A 23,697-nucleotide genomic window follows, 5' to 3' on the forward strand; every position below is an offset into this window, starting at 1 on the left:
TTTACGCATAATCGTTATGGCCCGGTAAAGCCATGTTAAGGGAAGTGATTGGCTTGGGGCGGAGTGAGGTCAGCTGCTAAGCTTACACTCACCTCTTACTGGCTAAACGGAGTACATACTCAGAGACAGAATAGAAATAATAAGTCACTTTGTGAAGAGAGGCGGTGTGGCTAAAACGGCAGCATTACACTCCAGAACGCTGCGAAACGTATGCGTTGGATGTGAAGAAAAGCATAGATGTGACAACTGCAGGTTGACAGACAAAGAGGCACAATTTGTACATGTTTACTCCATTGCTTCTTATTAATGTCTGTTGACCACTATATACTGTGTACATTGTAAAGTTGTCAGATCACCCTAGTCCAGGGGTGGGGAACCTTCGGCTCTCCAGATGTTTTGGACTACACCTCCCATGATGCTTTGCCAGCATTATGTGTGTAAGAGCATTATGGAGGATGTAGTCCACAACATCTGGAGAGCCGAAGGTTGCCTATCCCTGCCCTAGTCCAATCAAAGGTGAATGTCTGTGTACTGTGGGTTTACCTCTTATAAAGTGTATTCTTTTTATAGAATATATGTTCTATGTAGATAGTGTTTAAGTAAACTTTGAGTATAATCTCTCCTGAGTCTCCTTCATTCCCCAACCCAACTTAATACTATATAATTATTTCTATACACAGGCTTGTCTTACCTTAAATACACATTGTATCTCACATTTGAAATCAGTGATACCTGTTAGCACAGTATTTCCAAAGGTAAAGCAAATCCAGTCTATGTCAATATCTACTTTATGTAAATTACGCAATTAGTAGCCAACAGAGGTTTTTATCAAATATATGCTGAGGGATAGAGCTTTATATTGCACATAGTGTTGAGAACTCATCTCATCACTAATTGAATGCTTAATATGCAAGATTTATTTCCACAACATTAAGCTCAAATAGCTCATTGGCCTGCAGTCAGACTTAAAATAGATGTAAAAATCACCCAAGTTAACAGATAAATCAACTGTGAACCTCAGAAAATGTACTTTATAAAATATCAATGATGATAATACCTAAAGATGGAACTGGATGCATGAAGTGAAATGGAAAGGAGTTCATAGAACAAATATATATATATATTTATTTGGTCTGTATATATATTTGGTCTGTGAACTCCTTTCCGTTTTACTTCATGCACCCTGTTCCAGTTTTAAGGGTTGTCATCACTGATATTTTAATAAAGACTAAAAGTGGTAAACAACGTGGTAAACAAAGTGCCAAAAAAAATTTCAAACACAGTTTTCTATGTTTAAGTGTCAAATGAGCAATGCTTTATAATGTGGTAAACGGGAAAAGTGCCTGGTAGTCCTCTAAGTAGTTGAAAAGAGCGTGTAAAGTAGTCACTAGTTGTAAGTGCCAGATATGTGCCAACATTTTTTTTTTGGCGATTTCCCAAAATGTTTCGCTTTTGGCACTTATTACGTTTACCACTTTTAGTCCTCTAATCACTAGCCATTGGTGAATGAAAAATAAGCCCATATATTTAATGAACAATTTTCTAAACAAATTATGGCCATCAGCGAATTGCACATAATGTCAGGAACAGAACAGATTTGGTGACGATCCAAATAATAGTTGCCTTAAGAAAATGGAAGGAAATTGAACTCTCTGTTACGTAATATATGTTATGTCTAGTCCTTCTATGGATGAGCTTTACTCTCCTGCCTTTCTGTGGTAATTTATAGTAATGGAAATTCTATCACCACTGTTTTGACAACTACGTTACCACGTTGTTCTTCTTCAGACCTCTCTATGTTATTTGCATGCTGGTTCTATGACAGGTTCATAATATCATATAAGCTGAGGGCAATCAAAAAGCAGAGGGCAGCATGTAAACCAGGGGAGAAAAAGAAAGAAAAGGGAAAAAAAAAGAAATAAAATGAAAAAGAAAGAAAGAAAGAAAATGAAAGAGAAGGGAAAGGAAAGGAAAGAAAGGAAAGCTACGTATGTATATAATAATGAGTATTACTGCAACAAGAGTGCATCCTCCAGTTAAAATGTCAGTGCATGGTGCCTGTGTACCAATGTGCACAAGCAGGGCCAGTTTTATATTTCAGGCACTGCTGTTCAAAAATAATAATGAAATCCCTACTAAATCTTTAATATGGGTAAAACATGCATTAGATAGGTTATATAGGACTATTGTTACTGGGAGGAACAGACAAGGACGTGGGTGGAACAATACAGGGTTAATAGCTGAACTCACCCAGAAGTCTTCCCACTCTGCCCGAGAAAGGCATTCTAGACAAATGTAGGCTGCTTATAGTTAATCTGGCTGTGTAGTGTGTTGCCGAATTTTATAATATAGGTGATCATTAGCAGGGAGGTGCTGCTAACATTTTTATTATTAGAACCTCTCTCCTAAATGAATTTTATTGCATCAGCACTACTCTTTTAATGTTTAAGAGCAAGTGTAAATAAAATACAAACATTTTGAAAAAGTAGGCAATAAATACAACAAAAACATTTTGCTGGCTAATTTAAAAAAAACACCAAATGGCCAAGTAATAGGATCGAATGACTTATTTTATTATAATATGAATAATTAGACAGTAATCAATATGGACAAATAGATGGATGTTTAACCTAACTTTCCAATTGTTACATTGCTACCCATTCAGTTTACCTTCTGTATCCATTACAGAATTCAATATACAATCGATAAAACAAACAGTGAATACAAGAGCAGTACTAGTTCTTTTATCGGAGTTCTTAAAGGCATAGCTATAATGCAAACCAAGAATGCACTTTCAAATGATTTCTTCTCATGTATCTCATTATCTACATAGGAGGCACTTTCTTTTGAAAAATATGCTAAAAAGCTGAGATTGTGTTTTCTTAAGACATAAAAATATAACTCACGCCAAATGTGTCCTCTTCTGGTTTATGAGTCACGCTGATTGGAGGTGTGGGGCTTACTCCAGTGTCTGCTACTGAAACAAAAGGAGGTAGAAAATTCTATGAACTATTCATTATTTTTTTTAATGCACCGGCTGTTTAAAAGGGCACCTGCTATTTTTATCTTTGGGTTCATATAATTGGATACCAGCAGATATAGAACAGAAATTTGCTACCAAGGGATGAGGCTTATTTTGAATATAAATGAATTATCAGGCCCACGAGGTTTAAATATATTGTAATGGAATTCAAGAATAATCAAATATGGACATCTGAAAACTTATTAAAGGGCAATGGTATTTCCATTATTATTTTGCTTCTATGGCCCGGGAGACATAGTATACTCAATCAAGACAAGACAATATGGTTGCCCATAAATACAGTAACACTTAACTATATGTATATTGTGGAAAGTGGAATCCTATTGTCAAGTCCCCTACGGTTTTACTGTCAACATGATCTATTAGACTTGTGGCTAAGAGAGTATAAAACCCATTCAACTTATTCTGGAACTTATATTTAATGCAGTAGCCCAGTTTAATAATGCACAAAAAAAAGCAAAGAGGGAGTTAATACTTACCCGAAAAGAAATAATCAGTATTCTCTGCAAAAAGGATAGACAAGTAAATTGAAAATTTAGTAAAGCAAGAAAAATATGTATAAATCATGTTTTAATTTGTAAACCATGCTTTGTTTAATCTGTAATAGTGTTGAGATTTATTAAGTAGAAAATTATTCACTAATACGTGCACGTACCAATATATAAAAAAAAATGCTAGAAATATTGTACGAGAGGGCCTTAAATATTTTCAAACACTTGCAGGATATTTGTTTTGTATTATTTCTAATGCAGTTTTATGAGAAAGTGAAAATGAAAAGAAAGTTATTTCTAATCTGGGGTTTCTCAATTTTTTTTTAAATAACATTTTAAGCACCATAACCACTACACCCTGTAGTCTCCATGGTATCAGGAGTACCCTGGAGAGCCAGGAACTCTCTAAACTAATTCATTGGGCGCAAGGCTTAGCTGATTGGTTGAGAGTGATAAGCTGATGCCCTCAGTCAATGAGCTAGCCATGACTGCAGGGCTAAGAAAAGGACCAGCTAATAAACTTCTGACTCTCTACAGGAAGTAGTGTAGACAGGAATCAGTGCCCTGCAGTCCTAAGGCAGGAAGTCAAACAGATCTAAACACATTCTGAAGCACGCTGTAGTGGTTTTTATGCTTGAAGTGTTCCTTTAAGGGTAATTTGTTAATATATGTTTTCACCTAACATCTTTTAAAGCAACCCAGAGATGTATGGAAGGGACTATCATCGTATAAGCAAAGGCAATATAACATCCCTAAATGTAGTTTAATGGAGAACAGATATAGCCAATTTGTTTTGCCTTAAAAGGGACACTATAGTCACCAGAACAACTACAGCTTAATGTAGTTGTTCTTGTGAGTATAGCCTGTCTCTGCAGGCATTATAATGTAAACACTGCCTCCAGTGGTAGTCACTCAGACAGCCCCTAGAGGTGTTTCCTGGGTCACGGTTGTACAGCAGGTAGGCACTGAACTTTCCTCATAGAGATGCATTGAGTCAGTGCAGCGCAGCGTTTTGCCACGAGTGCGCATCAGCCTCCCAATGCTTTCCCATAGGAAAGCATTTGATGGCTGAGATTGGCAATTTTGATTATCTCAGCCAAGGGGGCAGAGCATTGGTTAAGCATGGGAGGGCCAGCACTGATAGACCCACGCAGAGCTGGAATAAAGGTACGTTTTCTTTTGTTTTAAAGGGAAAGAGAGGTCCATTGGCAAACTTTTTTTTTTTAACATTATAGGGTCAGGAATAAAACACCTTTAACAAAATATGAGTATATAACTGCTAGTTTACATGTGTACAATACTGTGTATGTTTTGGAGATCTGCTAATAAAGGTTCATGATACATTCCAAGAAGAATCTGCATATATCCATCTGACAAAATCTGAATATATCACATCTGACAATTCTTCTATGAAATGCCACCTGTTTTCTCCCTAACAGACATTCATGTGATCTCTGAAAGAATCCCCTCACTTGTTCTCTTGCAACATGACAGATGCTGCACAGGGCTACTCACTAAACTGAGAATTGTTGGGAATTAAAAGTGAATTTCAAATTTGAGGAAATAATAGCCAAACTGGAGAAACTCTTCAAGTCATGTAGGCTTCTAGTTCAGCCACGTTTGCCTTAAATGTGACATTTTCTTTAAATTCCAGACAATTGTCACTTAAGTGAATACACTTGTGAATAGATACAGGTGACTAAGGGACAATAAAAATCAGGAATTTGTTTATTAAATAATGTTTTTTGGTGAGCTGATGGAAAGGAAACCTGCAAAATATCTTACTTGGATTGTTTTATATTTTTTATTTAGATATTTTGGTTTCATTTTGGGAGTTAATTGTTGACAACCCTCTTAGCTTACTTATTATGTAGTCACCAGAACACTCAATACGGATACATAAATCTTTAAATTATTCTATATAAAGATCAGTGAAAATGTGTACATGCAGGAAAGCTTTATCTCATTAGAAAATTTACAGATCACATAAGCGCAGGAAAATATATACACATATAGTTGCCATTGGCAACCATTTGTACTATATTTGCGACAAAGAGCATTGGTCATTTTTCCTTACTGAGCTGACTAAGGGAAGCAAAATTACAAAACATGCATCATTTTCTATGCAATTATAAGTGCTTCTCTGGATATTTGTAAAGAGATTTCACATAAAGACATGTTCAATCCCAATGTACAGGTGACAGTATATGGAACACACATCTAGTTACAATCGGCCCCAGGAAATTCTTTTTGCGAATCATTTTGGACAAGGAATAAATTGACATAAAGTCCTTTAATTGTGTATTGGTCTCTCCATGTATATTCTTGTATAACACAATTACAAATCCTTTCATTAGTGCCAACAAGGATATTGCTATGCAGCCTATAAAATAATAATTTATTACGGTTCATTTTCACACTGCCTCTATGGGCACAGACGATTAAATTATGTACTCAGGAAGAGAACACTGTCTTTTTTGGATCGTCATTATCCTGATTGAATTTCTAGCTGCTGATCTATTACTTTATATGCACATGTATTTTTATACGCAAGAAACAGTAGATATACTTCACTGAGTCTTGCATTGAATCCGGCTCTAACTGGGAAGGGGGCCTGGCAAGCTAAAATAAGACTTGTTTACCGTTCACAATTGTTATTCTGCAGAATGGAACACATAACAATACATTCATTTTGTAGGTTACATTGTAGAATGCAAAGAGATTGAAATGCATTTTATTTTGCTTAACAATCAGGCTTGCAATGCCAGATAAGTAGAGAGCTTTGTTCAAAACAGTACAAATGGCTGCGTAAACTTTTTTGGATGAGACGTGAAAATGCTGTAAAGCATGTCACAACAGTTATTACTGCAGAGATAGGGCAAAACCAGGCAGGAACATATTGGGTTGAATTCGGCTTACCTGGAAATGGCTGTGCCAAAAAATGGGCATAAACCGTTTGCCTAGCAACTCCTAGTTTATTTTTAGCAACAAGAGTGTAATTTCCATTGTAATAATGCGTGGGTTTATTAAAGAGAAGGCAGCCTTCTGAGACATTGTCCTGTCCATAGTACTCTGTGCGTATGAAATCCACTTCTCTAAGAGTTTGGTTGTTATGGAACCAGGAGAGTTCTGGCTGCGGATTGCCACGGACCACAAATTCAATGCAGTGCTCAAGCCGAGATACTGGCTCTTTTAAACTCAGTATCTTGGGTGGATCTACAATTAAGGAAGCAGAAAAAATAAAATTTAATTTGTAAAGCTTTAAATCCCTATAGCTTCTAGTAAAGCTGCATGTACTTATGGCTGATATCTTCATGGCTGTACGTAATATAAAAATATTATGCAAAGAACATTGAAAATCTATGTCAATACACCAAGACCAATAAAATAAAACAATTCGTCGTGTGTTTACTGTGTGACTACAATCAAAAATCCATGGTCTCATATTCTATCTGCAGCGGAGAATTACTCAATGACAGAAAAATAAGCGGATTGTTGAAGACTCAATAAACGCTGCTATTTTTTGCAATATGAAACATATATAAAAACATGTATAAACAATAACACTGAAATCAGGCTAGTCAAACATCACAAACCACTTCAGTACCAAGCAATGTGCCAACATATAACCACAAGAGACTGGCAGGATTATTGAGAATTGTTTGGATTTCAAAGTGAATTTCAAATTTAAAGCCAAAATAGGTGACCTGGAAAAATTCTTCAAGTCAACCATTCATCCAGTTCAGTTTATTTTGTCTAAAGATGTTATTCACTTAGAATTCCTCACAATTCCTACTTTAGTAAAGAACCCTCTGGTTGTATTTTGTTTTATGGAAAACGTTATTTTGTATTTTGATTTCAGTGATAATATGTAGCACATTACTTACATACACAATATTTTTGTTAATCAGGAAAACATGTAAAACATCATTTACCAAGTAATGAAGTTACAGATAAAAAAACAATATTGAATATTGAATATACATTATGTTTTGAATTTGAAGTGTTGTCATTTCTCTGCACACATTTTGTAATCCTCTAACATTGTTCCTATGCATCCATGCATCCATATTTATTGTAGCCATTTTGCCTCTTTGGACATAGGCAGACACATTGATACATACAGACAAAGAGACACATAGACACATACACTCTCTGTAAACAGTGCAATAATAGAGATCCAACTTGCAGAATATTGTGTCTGGACTAAATAAAGTGAATTGGTCTCACTAAACCCATACAGACCAACTCTCAATTTGTAGAGCCTGAATACATTCTGATTGGCCGATATGCAGTGCTTCTTCTGCAAGTCAGATCCCAAACACAGCGCTCTGTTTATCCTGCTCAAGTGTTTGCAGTTCGGTTCAACTTGTGGCTTTGAGCTGCCTACACCATTTTAGTGTACAATTTGAACAGTAAATTCCATTGACACAATTCTGGGGTTTTCGATCATACATTTCATATTGTATATACAGAATCGATAACTAGGCAGGCAGACAGACAGACAGACAGAATGAGCAATGCTCATTGGCAACTACTTAGCATTTTAGATAGAGATAGGTAGATACAGACAGACAGATCTCTCATTTTATATTGTTTACGTTCTGCTGGAGAGAAGCAGGTGAGATTAGCCACGTGAAATCATATAGCTTGCATAGCAAGCTGGACAAGGGTACTGCCTAAAATGTATTACTGAATGAGAGAACAGGAGGTGGTCTTTACAGAAGTGGAGAGGACTTGATGAGGCTGCAAAGTCATTATTTGCCTAGGTCATCTTTAGAGCGCACATGATTTATATAATTTGCAATGAATCCATTTTTTTATTATTAAACTTACAGTGAACAGTTAGTGGCACACTTGCATTGGTCATTCCCACGACATTCTCAGCAATGCAGGTCAATGTGAGGCCATTATCCTCGCCTGAAACATTGACGAGGGTCAGGTTAACGGAATGAACGCTGGTCCAGTTGACGTTGGTCTGAAAACACAGTAGTCATTTCAGAGACAGAATTATCTGAAACATGCGAGAAATTGTTAAAAATTGAACAAAGCAAATATGAAATGAATGCCGTGAAGCTATCTGGATATAGGAACAAAAGCAGCTTTCATTATGATCAAAGGCATTCTCAGGAGGGAGAATTCAATTCTACAAATGTCTTTTTTTGCATCAACTTTTTTTATTTTTACAATGTTAACTGTATTGTTATCTCTATAATTGTCAGAATAGAGTCCAATTATAATGTAATTTCCAACTTAATAATAAAGCATATTATAATTTGTGGCTTCAAATTTCTTTAATCAATCAATGCATTCTAAAAAAAAAAAAAAAAAAACATCAAATGAAAACATTTATAAAACAGATCAAAAGGGAATATTAAAATTAGTTGCTTAGATTTACTCCATGTAAAACAGCAATTTAGGATTAATTGTGTTGGAAGACAAAGGGATCAATTTGATGCCTTTATTTGTAACATTTCTGTGTAATATTTTACAGATTAATGCTTGGAACTGTTTACTCTTTATATTATATATATATATATATATATTAACACTTTACATTTGTGCTATTTTGCATTTTACATTTATAAGCAGAGCAACATGTTCTGATGGAAAGAATACCTGTTTGTGATTGGTATAATTTTTTTGACAGATCAATAATGCTTTTTAGACGTAATGAACAGAAAATTGAATCCTCTTCAAAATGTTGGTGTTTAGCAAAGCTCCATATGCCTCTTTATTCTATTGCAGGGTTATTTGCTAAAGTGAGATTTGTTTGACAATTCAAAGTAAATGTCAAATTTAAGGCCAAAGCAGCCAAACTGAAAATTTCTCAAAGTCATCAGTTGGACTACTCTGGCCATAATTTGAAACTCTCTTTAAATGTATGTATAACGTCATTCTAAATGTATTTTGATTTAAATAAATGTATATTAATATCAAAATACAGTTAGAACAAATTTAAACCGTTTTATAATTTTATTTCAATTTTTTTTGCAATTTTTTTTCAATGTATTTATTAACGTTAATAATTAATGTTAACGTTATTCTAAGTGTATTTGAATATTAATATATATGTATATTAATAATGATTTATGTATGTGTATGTGTACATAAAAGTGCTTAGTTCATTTAGACAGATAGATACATAGATAGATAGATATATGATTTAAGTACTTTTTTAACTTCTTAAACTTTTGTGTGTCAGGAACGTTCTGGGATCCTACACGCAAAATGTACACTCAGAATGTAAATACTAGTAATGTATACCGGACCTTAGGATTGCTGGACTAACACTAAACACACAAAGAATAGTCAAATAGCGAGCCATGGTCAGGGGTACCAGAGATCAGGATCAACGATAATGCAATAGTCCAGGTCAAAGGAACACAGAAGGAGGAATAGTCAAATGAAGCCAAAGTCAGAATACAAAAATACCAATGCGGAATATGTGCTCTTGGGCCAAACAAGAACCACAACAGGGCAATGAGTCTCTCCCTGGTTTCTCTTTAAATACTGTGTTCACTTACGTAGGCATCAACGCCCCCAAAATGTTCTCGTTCGAACACCTTGGCGGGCCGTGGCGTTCTTAGCATCATGACATCGGTGCTCATTAGCCGCGTCATAAAAGGAGGCGTGATAATCGCTAGGGACAAGCTGATAGTTAGTAGGAGTGTCCCCAGTATCCTGTAATGAGAGGACCCCGCGATCACATTTCCCAGGAGGGTATGCCAGAGCTCCCATGCAGACCCCATGATCGTGATCGCAGGTGGGGGATTGCCAGGGATCAGGTAAGTTCCGATGTATGAAATGATGTAACAGGTACGTCCGAGGTTGTTACCGACCATTTTTTGGTGGACGTACCTAGTACGTCACCGGTCACTAAGGGGTTAAATGCACAGTAATTCTTACTTTAGTGGATTACCCTGATAGTTTGTCTGATATGCAATTAAAATGAAACCTACATTATAATAATGAAAATGATATTTAGCCTATATATCACTTTTTGTAAAATATTATAATAATAAATATATTAAATATAAATACTTAAAGGACCACTATAGTGCCAGGAAAACAAACTCGCCACAAGCGCATTCAAACCCACCATAGGAAAGAATTACTCAATGCTTTCCTAAGGACGTTCTGCGTGCTCAATGCAATTTTCGCATTGAGCTTCGCGGAAGCGCCTCTAGTGGCTGTCAGGAACACAGCCACTAGAGGCTGTATTAACCCTGCCATGTAAACATAGCAGTTTCTCTGAAACTGCTATGTTTACAGCTGCAGGGTTAAAAACCTGGGGGACCTGGCACCCAGACCACTTCATTGAGCCGTAGTAGTCTGGGTGCCTATAGAAGTGCTTTAATGTTTCTTTTCGGGAAATATTACTTTACTGAGAGTGTAGTGGATGCATGGAATAGCCTTCCAGCTGAAGTGGTAGAGATTAACACAGTGAAGGAGTTTAAGCATGTGTGGGATAGGCATAAGGCTATCCTAACCATAAGGTAAGGCCACGGACTAATGAAAGTATTTTTAAAAATTGGGCAGACTATATGGGCTGAATGGTTCTTATCTGCTGTAACATTCTATGTTTCTAAACTCCAAGATACATAACTCCAACTAGCAGAGAACTTTATGTTGCTGATTATGGTCATATGACACCGAAAAATGTACATGCATGATCAGATGTTAATTTATACTCGTGATGAATATTAGTCAAGTTTGACTGTAGTAAAAATATATTTTCACATTTCCATCATATTAGGTTATTTCGAGTAGGGTCCTCATCAACCTATTGTTCCTTTAACAATTTGTGATTGTCTTATCTATTGTTAAATTTCACCCTTTATAATATTGTAAAGTGCTGCGTAATACGTTGGTGCTATATAAATGCCATTAATAATAAAAGGAATAGTGTCAGTGAACTGACCTCCCAAAAAGATGAAATTCACTGTGAATTCATGTACATAACTTTGCCGGACAGGGTGATATTTGCAAACCACTGCTCACACTTATGGTACAAAAAGGCTTAATTTATGCTCATATTTACTACTCTGTGCATCTTAATTAGTATATGACTTTGGTACTATTAGTATATGGACATTAAAGTCAGCTTAAATAGCATCTGGCTGTTCTAGAAAAGAGACCAGTGATGTACTAAGGGGACAAGAAAGAAGAAAGGTAATCTGTAAAGCGATCAGTGATGGTTTTTAGCGTAATTCATCTAGACCAGCTGGCACTGTGCAAAAAGTGACCTTTTCATACTTGCTTTCACTAAAGGGGTTAGACAAGGTCCCTCACCCCTATAAAATATAAATATGGGATCAAAATTCATCTCACTGCACAATCACACAGATAAGCAACTCTTTGCAAAATGTGCATACCAAATATGGCCTGGAGTTAGAATAAAAAAAAGGAAAAAGTTTAGAGCTCAGTACAGGTTATCCCTCCTACTGTACTGCATACATTCTAATATATTAACATGAAAATAACATATATCATGTTTGCTATAGTTATAATAAGATAGCTCCTAGCATAAAAAATATTGGACAAAAAATAAACCTTTTGAACCTTTCAAAGAAACAGTCTCTAAACACTTACATAACATCCAGCAAAGGCCTTTTAGTTGCTAATAGTCAACATTTTATTATTTTAACATTTGAGTAGTTTTTTTTTATATTTTCTATCCAATCATATAATTCAAGAGCAATTTAACCGCTTCTTAAGTGCAATTTAACTGCTTGAGGTAAGAGTGCGCCAAAGGCACCATAACGATTTTATGTAGGTGACGTTATTTATGGTGTCTGGAATGTTCCTTTAATGAATGGGCCGGAAGTAATCAAGCCAATCAGTTATGAAATTCCAATTCATTTTGTTATTGTATTTTCCATTATAGAAACACTCCAAGCACCATAAGCATTAGCCCCCAGCTGCCTCCCAGACCAATTTGTCAAATAATTGTATCTATTGTGCTATTGTAATGCCACCAAATATACCGAATTGCAGAAAAATAAAAATGTTATCTTATCTTCACATCATGCTGCAGCCAACCTGCACAGTATAGCTACCCAGATGATTTTGGTTTATATTTTGGGTAAATCAGAGAGGTTTCTGAGTCATGAGCAGTCTGCCACCATATATGGAATAAATAGTTATTTTTTTTTTTATTATAGCTCACATCTATACTGTATGTTTCTAGTAATCTGTTTGTCATATATTTGTAAATTTTATGATTTGCTGATTTAAAAAATGGTTTCACATGACATGATTCTCTTTAAAGAAAAATGGGCAACGATAATAGTGTTATTGTTGGAAGGAGAAACCTTACTGCATTATTTCCACAAAGACTTAGAAATTATTAATTCATTCATTCATATGTGCGATTGACACTTCTTTCTTACCTGATGGGTGGTTATTGAATGGAGATTCGTGACAATCCAGTCCACATCTGGAAGTGGCGAACCAGATCCATTACAGGTAAGCACTGCGTTTTTTCCTTCTTGAACAATCAAGCTGCTGTGGCTGACACTGATCTCTGGAGGGTCTAAACAGAGTGTCATGGCTTTAGCGAAAAAAGAGAAATCATCGCCACATTATATTATCCCATCTTCAGGAAAATATGATCTGCTTGGAGTTCAGTAGTTCAAACAATCCTCTGAAAATCTGATTACTGCTAGATACGGCTTCATTTTATCCTTCAAAAGGTTTCTTAAGTACTACATCTGCACCTAGCTTAATTCTCAAGAGACAATTTAGTGATTACATTACATTGCCCTAATAGATACTATTTTTAATCTTGAAAACCTTTTCTGATAGGAGCTGGAAAAAAAAATAAATCATAGTTGCAACAATGTGATCAACAGTGTAATAGCTTCAGGGTTTTATCCTAAAGATGTCAGAAGGAATATATTAAAATAAAGGACTTACATCTATAGCTCACCGTGCGACATAAAAAAGTACTCGAGAATAGAGGATCAAGGTGAGGTTTTACATTTTTTGCAAACAAAGCAATAAATAGTTTTACTAAGCTGATTACATTTATCATATATTCTCAACACCTGTTGGCAGGAGAAGAATAAAAACTGATTGACAATGAGAATTATTTATCTCGACAGCAGAAGCTAATCCTTTTGCCAGAGAGGGTGGCTGGGAATGCATTATGATCCTCAGTGCCACGTAGAATTCTACTGAAATAATTCATATCTTTACTGTTCCTGTAAATTAAGACAGACTTATTTTTTGTGATATGATGGCAAAGTTTGGGGGAGGAATGGAGATCCTATTCACATCACTGACTGATATAAGCCTTTTACAGTTATTTACAATACAATTTAAATTTGACTTCATTAAATCATTGGAGTCTTACTGTATGTTCTGTTATCTGTTCATGTTATCTGAAGCAATCGCTAAAGATTAAATCAGTTGTTTGAAAGGACACGAGGCTGCATCGCATAAATACAGCTTACAACTGGGTAAAGTAAAGCCTAAAACCGTTGTTTCTAAACACTGGGATGATGACACCTACAATTGAGTCTCTATGTTATGTCAGTGGGACATCACTGTTAAAGCTCATCATATTCATCAGCTCACTGACAGCTGCTAAATAAATTAAATACCGTGGTGATACTGGCTTCAGAATTGTAGTTTAGATTTTTCTGGCACGGGGAAGTGTTTCATACATATATTAAGTTTGCTATTAAATCAAAGCTGTATAACAGGTAATATGGGTGGTTTTAAACTTGAAGATTAGGCCTGGTATATTTTATACACTTTGGTTTCCTGTCTTAAAATAAATGCATACTATTTATTTTAAGATGCAAAGATTATGTTGTAAAAAGGGGAGAACCACTAATTTTAATGACAATCACTTTTAGAAATCAGCAGCATAAGTGCCATGTGTATGTATCAGTGTAGTGTTTTGGTGGACGATGCATGTGTATTAGAGGATGGCTTTTATTAAAGGGACACCATAGTCACCAGAACCACTACAGCTTTCAGTTTTATGATCTTAGACATGGATCTCAGCCATTGAGGCAGAGCCATGTGGGGCCAGTTATGGTGGGCCCAGCGTGGTGTTGGAAAAAAGGTGAGTTTAAACACCTGTATACTACAAAGGGAATGGGGTGGACACCTAAATAGTTATTTTAACACTTTAGTGTCAGAAATATATGTTTGCGATTCTGACACTATAGTGTTCCTTTAAGTAAAACACATAACTACCATTAGAATGAATATAAGAAAACTGACTTGTTTGTTTATAGATTTTATCATAAATAACAGGGGTATAAAGAATCATCTATAACAAGCATCTCAAGCTCCAGTCTCCCAGATGAAGAACTATAACTCCAATGATTCTCTGTGCATCTATTTAAGACATTCAAAGAATTCTGAGAGTTGTAGGCTATCAACACTCGGGGGTTTGGGTAGGAGGGGGGGTTAGATTGTGAGATCTCTGGTCTACAGCTATTACTAGGTTAAAGCAATATAGATTAACAAAATACATGCTATTTTATATTCTCAATGACTACAGATTCCACTAAATACAAAAGATAAAGAGGTACATTTGTTAATTGGGAATAGAAATATATCTTCAGGCTTAGGATATGAGTTTAAGTTCCCGGCAAACTTTTCTCTCATCTTCAAATGTTCAAAATTAACATTCTAAAGTGTATTTAAACAGCTGCAGGGACAGGCAGAATGACACGGCTCGTAGTCCTATTATTTTTTTTTCTATTAAGCCATAACCATAGTTATGTTGTATATGTTAATTGAAATAAACCTACAGCAACTATAGGTGAAATGTGAAGGTTTAACATCAAACTGAATAGAAAATAAGCTTGCAAGATTTAAATAAAATAACCAAATTAATAAAAAACTAAAATTCAGCAGAATTAGAGGTTATTTACAGCTATGCCATTGTGACCTAATAATTGCAAACTGACTGTCAGATCACCGCAACTTGCTCTTTAGTGAATAAACCTCTTAGCAAATGATTTGCTAAAGCGGAAATTCTAGATCTAGAAGCAGAGTGCCTTATACATTAAACCAGATTCTACATTAATCATTTTGACATAACTGTACCACTTCGATTTTAAATAATGTTATTCTTTTATTTAAAATTGAGTCTTTTGTTCATCTGGGCACCAAGGTATTAACTTAAAGGGAAAATTCACATATACGTTCTTAGAATTCTTCTGTTACATCTTTTATATCTTTGTCATTTTCCATTAGCCATCACTCACAGCAGCTGATGAGTATATGTATCTCCTAAAAAAACAGTACATGGCTATAGAACCTCATTACCCACAGGCAAAAAGAGCATACATAAATAACGTGGCTCTGGCCACTGTCATACTGTAGAATAAAAGATGTTGGCATGAAAAGGTAAACTTTTAATTAACAATCTCTACCTACTACCTATCGACATGCCATATTTTCTTTGCACTGTCTTTACTAAGTATAGCTGAAATTATCCCTGTGTCCTGCAGTTTTTGCCTTCACATATATTTATTTGTATTTCTGTTCATTCTACTTAATTAAAAACACCTCATAAAAATTCTTCTCATCCCTAGCCAGCTTGATTATTTATCATTGTGTCCTAACACTTTTTTATATAGGTTAATGTGCGTGGTAAGAAATGCAGTCATTTGTGAATTAATTTATTATCATCTGTGAGACAAATAGCACTTTAGAATACCTACCACACTGTGAAATGTTCATTTCTCGTAAGGGTATGAAATTTCCCTCCACGTTCATGCAGTTGAGTTGCTGACTCCTCAAGTTAGCCTCGTTTTTTGCCTGTCCAAGTTGAATCCAGCGAATATCACAACTGCAATTAAAGCGATTTCTTTCTATCCTCCTAGAGACAAAAGAAAAGAAAACATTTTATCAACATTTCCAAGTTTTATATTTATATACTAAGCTGAGCTAATTACTAAACATTGGTTAGGGGTGAGGTGAAATGCTGGCATGCAGAGTTGTGTCTTCTAGGACTGGATCCTACAATACTGAGGTTTGACAATGTTTTTCAACTTTTATGTTTACCAATTCGGCAATCTCACCAGCACAGTAGTGTGAATTCAGAACGCAGAGATTGATTTACTAAACCTATGAACTGTTGTAAATTAAAAACCAAATGACAAAAGTTAAAGGGACACTATAGTCACCTGAACAACTCTAGCTTAATGAAGCAGTTTTGGTGTATAGAACATGCCATTGCAGCCTCACTGCTCAATCCTCTGCCATTTAGGAGTTAAATCCCTTTGTTTATGAACCCTAGTCACACCTCCCTGCATGTGACTTGCACAGCCTTCCATAAACACTTCCTGTAAAGAGAGCCCTATTTAGGCTTTCTTTATTGCAAGTTTTGTTTAATTAAGATTTTCTTATCCCCTGCTATGTTAATAGCTTGCTAGACCCTGAAAGAGCTCCTGTATGTGATTAAAGTTCAATTTAGAGATTGAGATACAATTATTTAAGGTACATTACATCTGTTTGAAAGTGAAACCAGTTTTTTTTTTCCATGCAGGCTCAATCATAGCCAGGGGAGGTGTGGCTAGGGCTGCATAAACAGAAAGAAAGTGATTTAACTCCTAAATGACAGTGAATTGAGCAGTGGAATTGCAGGGGAATGATCTATACACTAAAACTGCTTTATTTAGCTAAAGTCATTTAGGTGACTATAGTGTTCCTTTAAGGCAAAAAATACCCAAACTGGAAAACCAATGCAAACTTTCTATATTGCTAACTCATATATTTTGGTCTGAATTTTTAAAATTCATGACAACTCACAGTCTAGTCGCAAGGGTGAGCAACCTTCGGCATTCCAGATGTTGTGGATTATGTGGATTACAGCATTATGGCTGTATGACATCTGGAGTGCCAAAGGTTGCCTACCTACCCCTGGTTTAGTGAATAAACTCTGTGCGTAGACTCACATACTACAAGTCCTTCTGCAGATGTTCTGAAGAAATAGCACATTAGATTACTTTACATAATATATTACATAATGTAAATAAATACTGTTTATAATGATAATTCCAACATACCTTAATTTTGATTAATTTGCCTTTGAAAGCTAACTTAGCAACCGGTTACAGAAAGTGCCATGTGTATTATTAATTGAACGGCGTACAGCTGAGCTGTTATGGAAGCCAAGTCCAGAATGGTCTTTCTATGATGACGCTATGCCCCAAGGGTAGAGAAATGGCTTCTATTTCTATCTCTTATCAGTGATAAAGCAATGTGGAGAGCTTTAACTCTGAACTACTGTAAGCAATAACGTGGATAAAATACTATCTTACATTTTCTGTTGATAATTAATGAAGACTGCATTAATAATGAAAGACCAGTGTGCTTAAGGGCTAAATTTACTAACAACCTGCATTAGTGCCAATGATGTAACTTGTCTTAATCGAAAGACACATGGGATGTCTGAGCACAAATTAACTTATGCCATTTACTAGATCCATTTAACACCACAAACCTGCTTCTTCTTCTTTCTTTTTTTGTTAGTATGGTTTATTTATACATTTGCTTGATTATTTATTAATGCGCATTTCACTCTCCTATTTTGGGCAATGTTTATGGGAAGAGATGCAGCTATTTGTGAATGTGCATCTTTCTTTAAAAATGCACATCTATTTGGAAAAATCTGGGTCTACAATTTTGCTCTAGTACTGTCCTATATTATAAAATAGGACACGGGGGAAGAATAATTTGCTACATTTTAGCTGCTATGAATTATGCTCAGAATTGGGCACTTGCTGGGTTTTCTGCAAAGATCCAGGTCTAACACCTCATTACCAAGCCTGATTTTTTTTCAATGACAGAGCACCCATTTAGCTCTTTGAATTCCCCACCAAGCTTCATGCTATCCCCAATTACACAAGAATTCCACCTATTTTAAGGTAACTGTCCTGAATTCAGGTACTATGCCATAGACGATATTCTTCTCACAATCCGTTGGTATTTTTTTGAATCCTCATTGCTAAATATACCATAAAAATCCCTACTGATACCCATATGCAATGGGAATCTTACCATTTCTACTTATATAGTGGCAAATTAATGGTATTTCTTCTTTTACTCTAATATGCCAGGCTCCGTCTGAAATACCACAAGATAACCTATACCATATATCCTCTATTTTTTATGGATTGGCCTTAAGCCTTCAGGAGTGCTGTGCAAAACCTATTAGTGATGCTACCACAGCGTCTGCCCACTTACCATTACTGATTGTCAATATTTAATGTGGATAAATGTGTATATAAATAAGATAATAACTGTGTTATAGCAAACATGGCTTTTATAATAAATACAAATAAATATGCTTTTTTTTTCTTTCTGTAAATAATTATGGTGTGTGTCATTCAGTGCTCCTGTATGTGCACAACTGTGTCTGTCCATGTAATGTACGTTTTTTGTTCACATCACTCCTCTACTTCAATTATCTTACTGATGAAATATTATTCTTACTATGTGCCCATTGTCAGTTTTCTATTTTGTTTTATTTTTCACTTTGTACTATATACCCTCTTAATTTGTCAGATTAACTAATTTAATATGTCTATGTTGGTGTTCCTGTGTGCAAGTGCAATGTCAGTATGTGGGTATGTTTGTGTCCTGTGCTCTTGTTTGAACACAACATCAGAATGTGTGTATTTTGGTTTTCCTGCTTTGATTTGCAGTATTACTGCACATGGGTGCAATGCCAGCATGTGTGGATGGTAGTGCTCTATGTACCATGGTTAGTGCAATGTTAGTATGTGTGTAATGTCAATATGTGGGAATGTTAGCTTTTGTGTATTTTGTTTTTGTGTGTGTGTGTGTGTGTGTGTGTGTAATGTTTGGGCAAAGATATAGATAATGAGCCCCATGACTATTGTAAAGAACAGCTGTAGAATGTAATCCCCACCGTGTTCAGCTGGAGCTTTAATGGATTACTAGGCATTTATCCTGGATTATGGATTATCCTGCCAGTTAACAATCCTTGATCACCCTTTATTATCTCACCCTAGCCCAAAATAACAGTTCAGTTATGTAATAACTCTTCCAAGCCCCTAGGTATTTATCCTATAGCTCCCCACAATAATCTCTGTATCATTCCATATGTTCTGTAACTGATCAATAAATGTTCACAGCAGCACTGTGGCTTACATTTTGGCTCCAGTACTCTCCATGACTAGTGGTAATGCTATTAGGGTAGGGGCTGTGATGTGACATAACATCAACTCCTATCCAGTTACATTATTCTACTGCTGGCTGAACAAAGTACCATGACTTAGAGGAAAGGCACAGCACTGCACTGGGCACTGGATAACACTTATCCATGATACAAGAAAGTTTGTTGGTGGCTAGAAGGATAGAAGTGGACAGCCAGCTGGGCTGCATTTAGGGCCAAATGTCCATTAGGCAGAGAAGACATCTGCCCACAAGTGCATGCCTGATGGAGGCATCTACTCTGCCTGTTAAACTTCCCCTTCTTAGATCCTGCAATATGTCTGCTGCTTGTTGACTAAAAGAGAATCTGATGGAATCTGCTAATGCTATTCAGTATGAAGAAGCCTGATCTGTACCTTGCCCATCACCTTGGAATGAACACAGCATCTCTTGGTGGGACAGGGAAGTGTACTAGACAGGAGAAGGGACTAACAGGGGCCAGAATGGGTAACTCAGAAATGAAAGGTACACACACACACTATTACATATACTGCTTCCCACACTACCTGCAGTCTACACACACTACTTTACACAATGCTGCACACACTGCTACTACCCACACTTGTACACATACACTGCTACCCACAGTGTTAAAAACACACATATACTAATACCCACACTTTCCACACACACAGCTAAACACACACTACTACACATGCTGCTATCACAAACTGTTGCACACACTATTCACAAACACACACTGACACACACATACATATACAGATCAGACATTAACTCAGACATGTACACACACTTTAAAATATGCTCACACTCTACGCACACGTATACATACACATGCACTCTATATGTGAGCGTGTATTCAACTATTTTTATTATGTTTAAAAGGCCAACTTGTTTATTATTAATTTAAAAGAGGGGGAGGAGAGTGGGGGCCCTTGCAAATTCTGTGTATATAGACACTCATGAAGTAAATCTGGCCCTGGCCACATTCTGCTTGCCAGTCAGTTGTGATGTTCTATGAACCAGAGTTGGGCTATTGCAGGAAGGCAAAGACCCTCACTTGATTGTCAGAATACGATCATACAAGTTCCACACACCTAGGTCTAAAAATGCTTATTACAAAATGCTACATTTAAGGTGCAAAATATACATATTTTATATAAATATAAGAAAAAATAAAATAATTTCCCTGTTTTGGCAAAAATATACAGTACAACATAAATTAAAACAAACCTGACAGGCTATAAAAATAATATCTCGTGAATAAGATATTTGAAATTGTGGAGTTGAAGCAACAGTGTGCAGATTGTACCAAAATGTTACAAAGACAAAAGCATAGTGTCATGTAAGAGTACATTATATTGAAATAGATGGATAAAAATTATAGGGGGTTGCTGAATGGGGGAATGTAAAGTATAGTGAGAAGGAAGAGGGATGGCATGTGCTAAAGATGATGAGACTTTAGAAATCAGGCTAGAAATATTATCCCAGAGCAGGATTATCCATAATGCAGCATTGGTTACTGCCTAAGGCCTAGGCTGAGATAGGGGACAGGCAGGCCTGGAGATCCAACTCTGGAAAGGAAGATCAATCTCTCCCTGTTGGCACCCGCCCCTCACCTGCTCAAGGGAGCTTTGTAGCGTTCGGCTCTATTGGATGCATTCATTTCAAGAGCTCCACATAATCTCCTGGTACTTCTCAATGACTGTAGGCACACTCAACCGTCCCCCTCTACGTATAGCAATCAGCCTTTTCCAAACACATAATACTCAGCCAATACACACACTCTCACACAGAAAATAGTCAGCTTCCCCTACATACAGACATCATTTAGCCACACACACACACACACACACACACAAAAAAAATACTCGAAGATTCAAATTAATTGATAAAAAAGGTTCAGGGCTCCTTGAGGAGGGCTCAATATGGATTCATGGCTAGGCCCCTGGGCAACCATAAGCTGCCTTTGCTATCTCCTCAGTATTTCTATAAAGGGTGTTGAAATAAATTAAAAATTATAATTACGCAATTTAACTTTTTTTTAAATTTTTCATGATTTAAATTTATGTTTCTCTGAGTAGTAATATATACACACAATTGCTGTTTTAATTTTACTTTTATATGCTACCTCTGCATCCCATGTTCCAAACATTCTTTTTGTTAATATTTTTAAAACAACAAAAAAAAAGCTAAAGAAAGAGGTTACTGCCTGTATCTATGATATGGCATGTAAACAATGCAGCAAATGCATAATTACCAGTCCCAGGGTAAACATTTATATTTGCAGCAATCAACAGGAACATAATCCAGGTTCCCATGGTGAATGCTCCTCATATAGAATAGGACTCAGAATTGATTATATACTATATAATACGAATGTATTCAGCACTTAGGGCAATTTTTGCCTTTGTGCTAAGAGTCACCTGGCTGACAGCAGATACAATAAACATTTGAAGAATGTATCTGTAAATTAAGATTCACCGAGTCTTTCGATTTTCTGGATATAAAAAGCACACCTTTCAATTCACCGCAGGTGTGATAGATGTGAAAGGATTACATGGCTTTCTAAACCCTATCCCCTTTTGCTCAGGTTCTGTTGGACAGGGCATATATAAAGCCAAAACATATAGTAATAAAATATCCTAGAACCAAGAAAACAGCCCACTTAGCACTACCTATTCACACAATAAAATACAGTTATTGAATGAAAATTCTTAATTGTTACTCCATTCAGTCAGCCCAGACCCCATAGCTAATCTCCAGATGTTACGGACTACATCTCCCCTGATGCTTTGCCAGCATTATGGCTGTACGAGCATTATGGGTGATGTAGTCCACAACATCCGGAGTGTGTAAGTTTGCCTACCCCTGCCATACTCCATTATTTTTTAATTCTGTGCTACATTTTCACTGATTGTACTAAATGTAATGTTCACGTAAAGTAATTCAAGGCAATAAAGCATCAAGCACTCTCCTACACTTCAAAAGATTTTCGAAATCCATGGCAATAGAAAAGGCGCCTACGCTATTCTGTAATAAAAATGCACCAAGATTCTCTTTTAGAAAAAAAAGTTACTTAACTCTAAAATAACAACATAACATGTCCCAGTACTCCCATTTTATAGAACATGTTCCAGAATTCTCATATAATACTGATAAAAAAAAGTTTCTGTATAATAAAGAGCTTCTGGCACTCTGATATACTAATGAAAAAAATATGTGGCATACTCTCTTATACTGTCTATTATTTATACACATATTGCCACTTGTGTATACACAGAAACACCATCTCATCTCCTGCTGAAATCAATGCCACTTCTTTCATTGAGTAAAGAGCTTCCCACAGTAACTGCATACATATAAACTAATAAAATATTTTAACAAACATGCACAGTATATTGTAGGTTTGGGCATCGAGAATCCCCCATAATTACACGGATTTAGTTCACCCAACTCAACTTCGCAAAACATGGGAATGGGATGGAGTTATAATGGGGCTTGATAATAGCATGCACTCTCAAAAATGTGACTAGTCAATCTTGTACACATGCACACCTGGCTCACTGTCAGCCCTCGCTGCAAGGTCCCCTTAGGCTGCCCATGTGCACAGCACTGACAAAGTACTTACATATGTACTGAAATATGATTTGTTTCCTAAGCTTAGAACAAACTCTTTTAATAATTAACCTGCACTGCAGAGAGCCACACAAAGACACTAGGACACCAGTTGGGAGGTATATAACCCTTTCATAATCATGCACATTGAAAAAGTGCCGGTTTCTGACCCATCCTATCACTTATTAAAGAGGAACTGTAAACCACCTAAAAAGAAGTATTTAATAAAAGATTAAAATTTTTCTGAAATTCCAACCCATTTAAAAGATATACAAAGTCAAAGTAGGGATTACTTTGCTTTGGTATTATTTCCTTTGCTTGACAAAAGGCAGAGCATCGTCATTTTCCCCATCTGTCATTAGTGGAGGA

The 23,697-nt window shown here is 36.0% G+C and overlaps 1 protein-coding gene across 4 annotated transcripts in view; it reads right to left on the reverse strand.

Annotated features, from left to right (window-relative positions):
- NTRK3 (neurotrophic receptor tyrosine kinase 3) overlaps nucleotides 1-23,697 on the reverse strand; it is a 560,615-nt gene that overhangs the window by 302,703 nt on the left and 234,215 nt on the right. For 3 of the 4 annotated variants that reach the window (XM_063448879.1, XM_063448883.1, XM_063448882.1), the window contains exons 5-10: nucleotides 16,230-16,387; nucleotides 12,930-13,072; nucleotides 8,371-8,512; nucleotides 6,454-6,750; nucleotides 3,523-3,546; nucleotides 2,907-2,977 (exon numbers count right to left, since the gene is read on the reverse strand). In XM_063448879.1, the coding sequence (XP_063304949.1) occupies nucleotides 2,907-2,977; nucleotides 3,523-3,546; nucleotides 6,454-6,750; nucleotides 8,371-8,512; nucleotides 12,930-13,072; nucleotides 16,230-16,387 (835 nt within the window). The remainder of the gene's footprint in view (nucleotides 1-2,906; nucleotides 2,978-3,522; nucleotides 3,547-6,453; nucleotides 6,751-8,370; nucleotides 8,513-12,929; nucleotides 13,073-16,229; nucleotides 16,388-23,697) is intronic. The other variant, XM_063448881.1, reaches the window with a different exon arrangement.

This window comes from Pelobates fuscus, chromosome 3 (assembly GCF_036172605.1).
Source record: "Pelobates fuscus isolate aPelFus1 chromosome 3, aPelFus1.pri, whole genome shotgun sequence".
NCBI classification, from domain to species: Eukaryota; Metazoa; Chordata; class Amphibia; order Anura; family Pelobatidae; genus Pelobates; species Pelobates fuscus.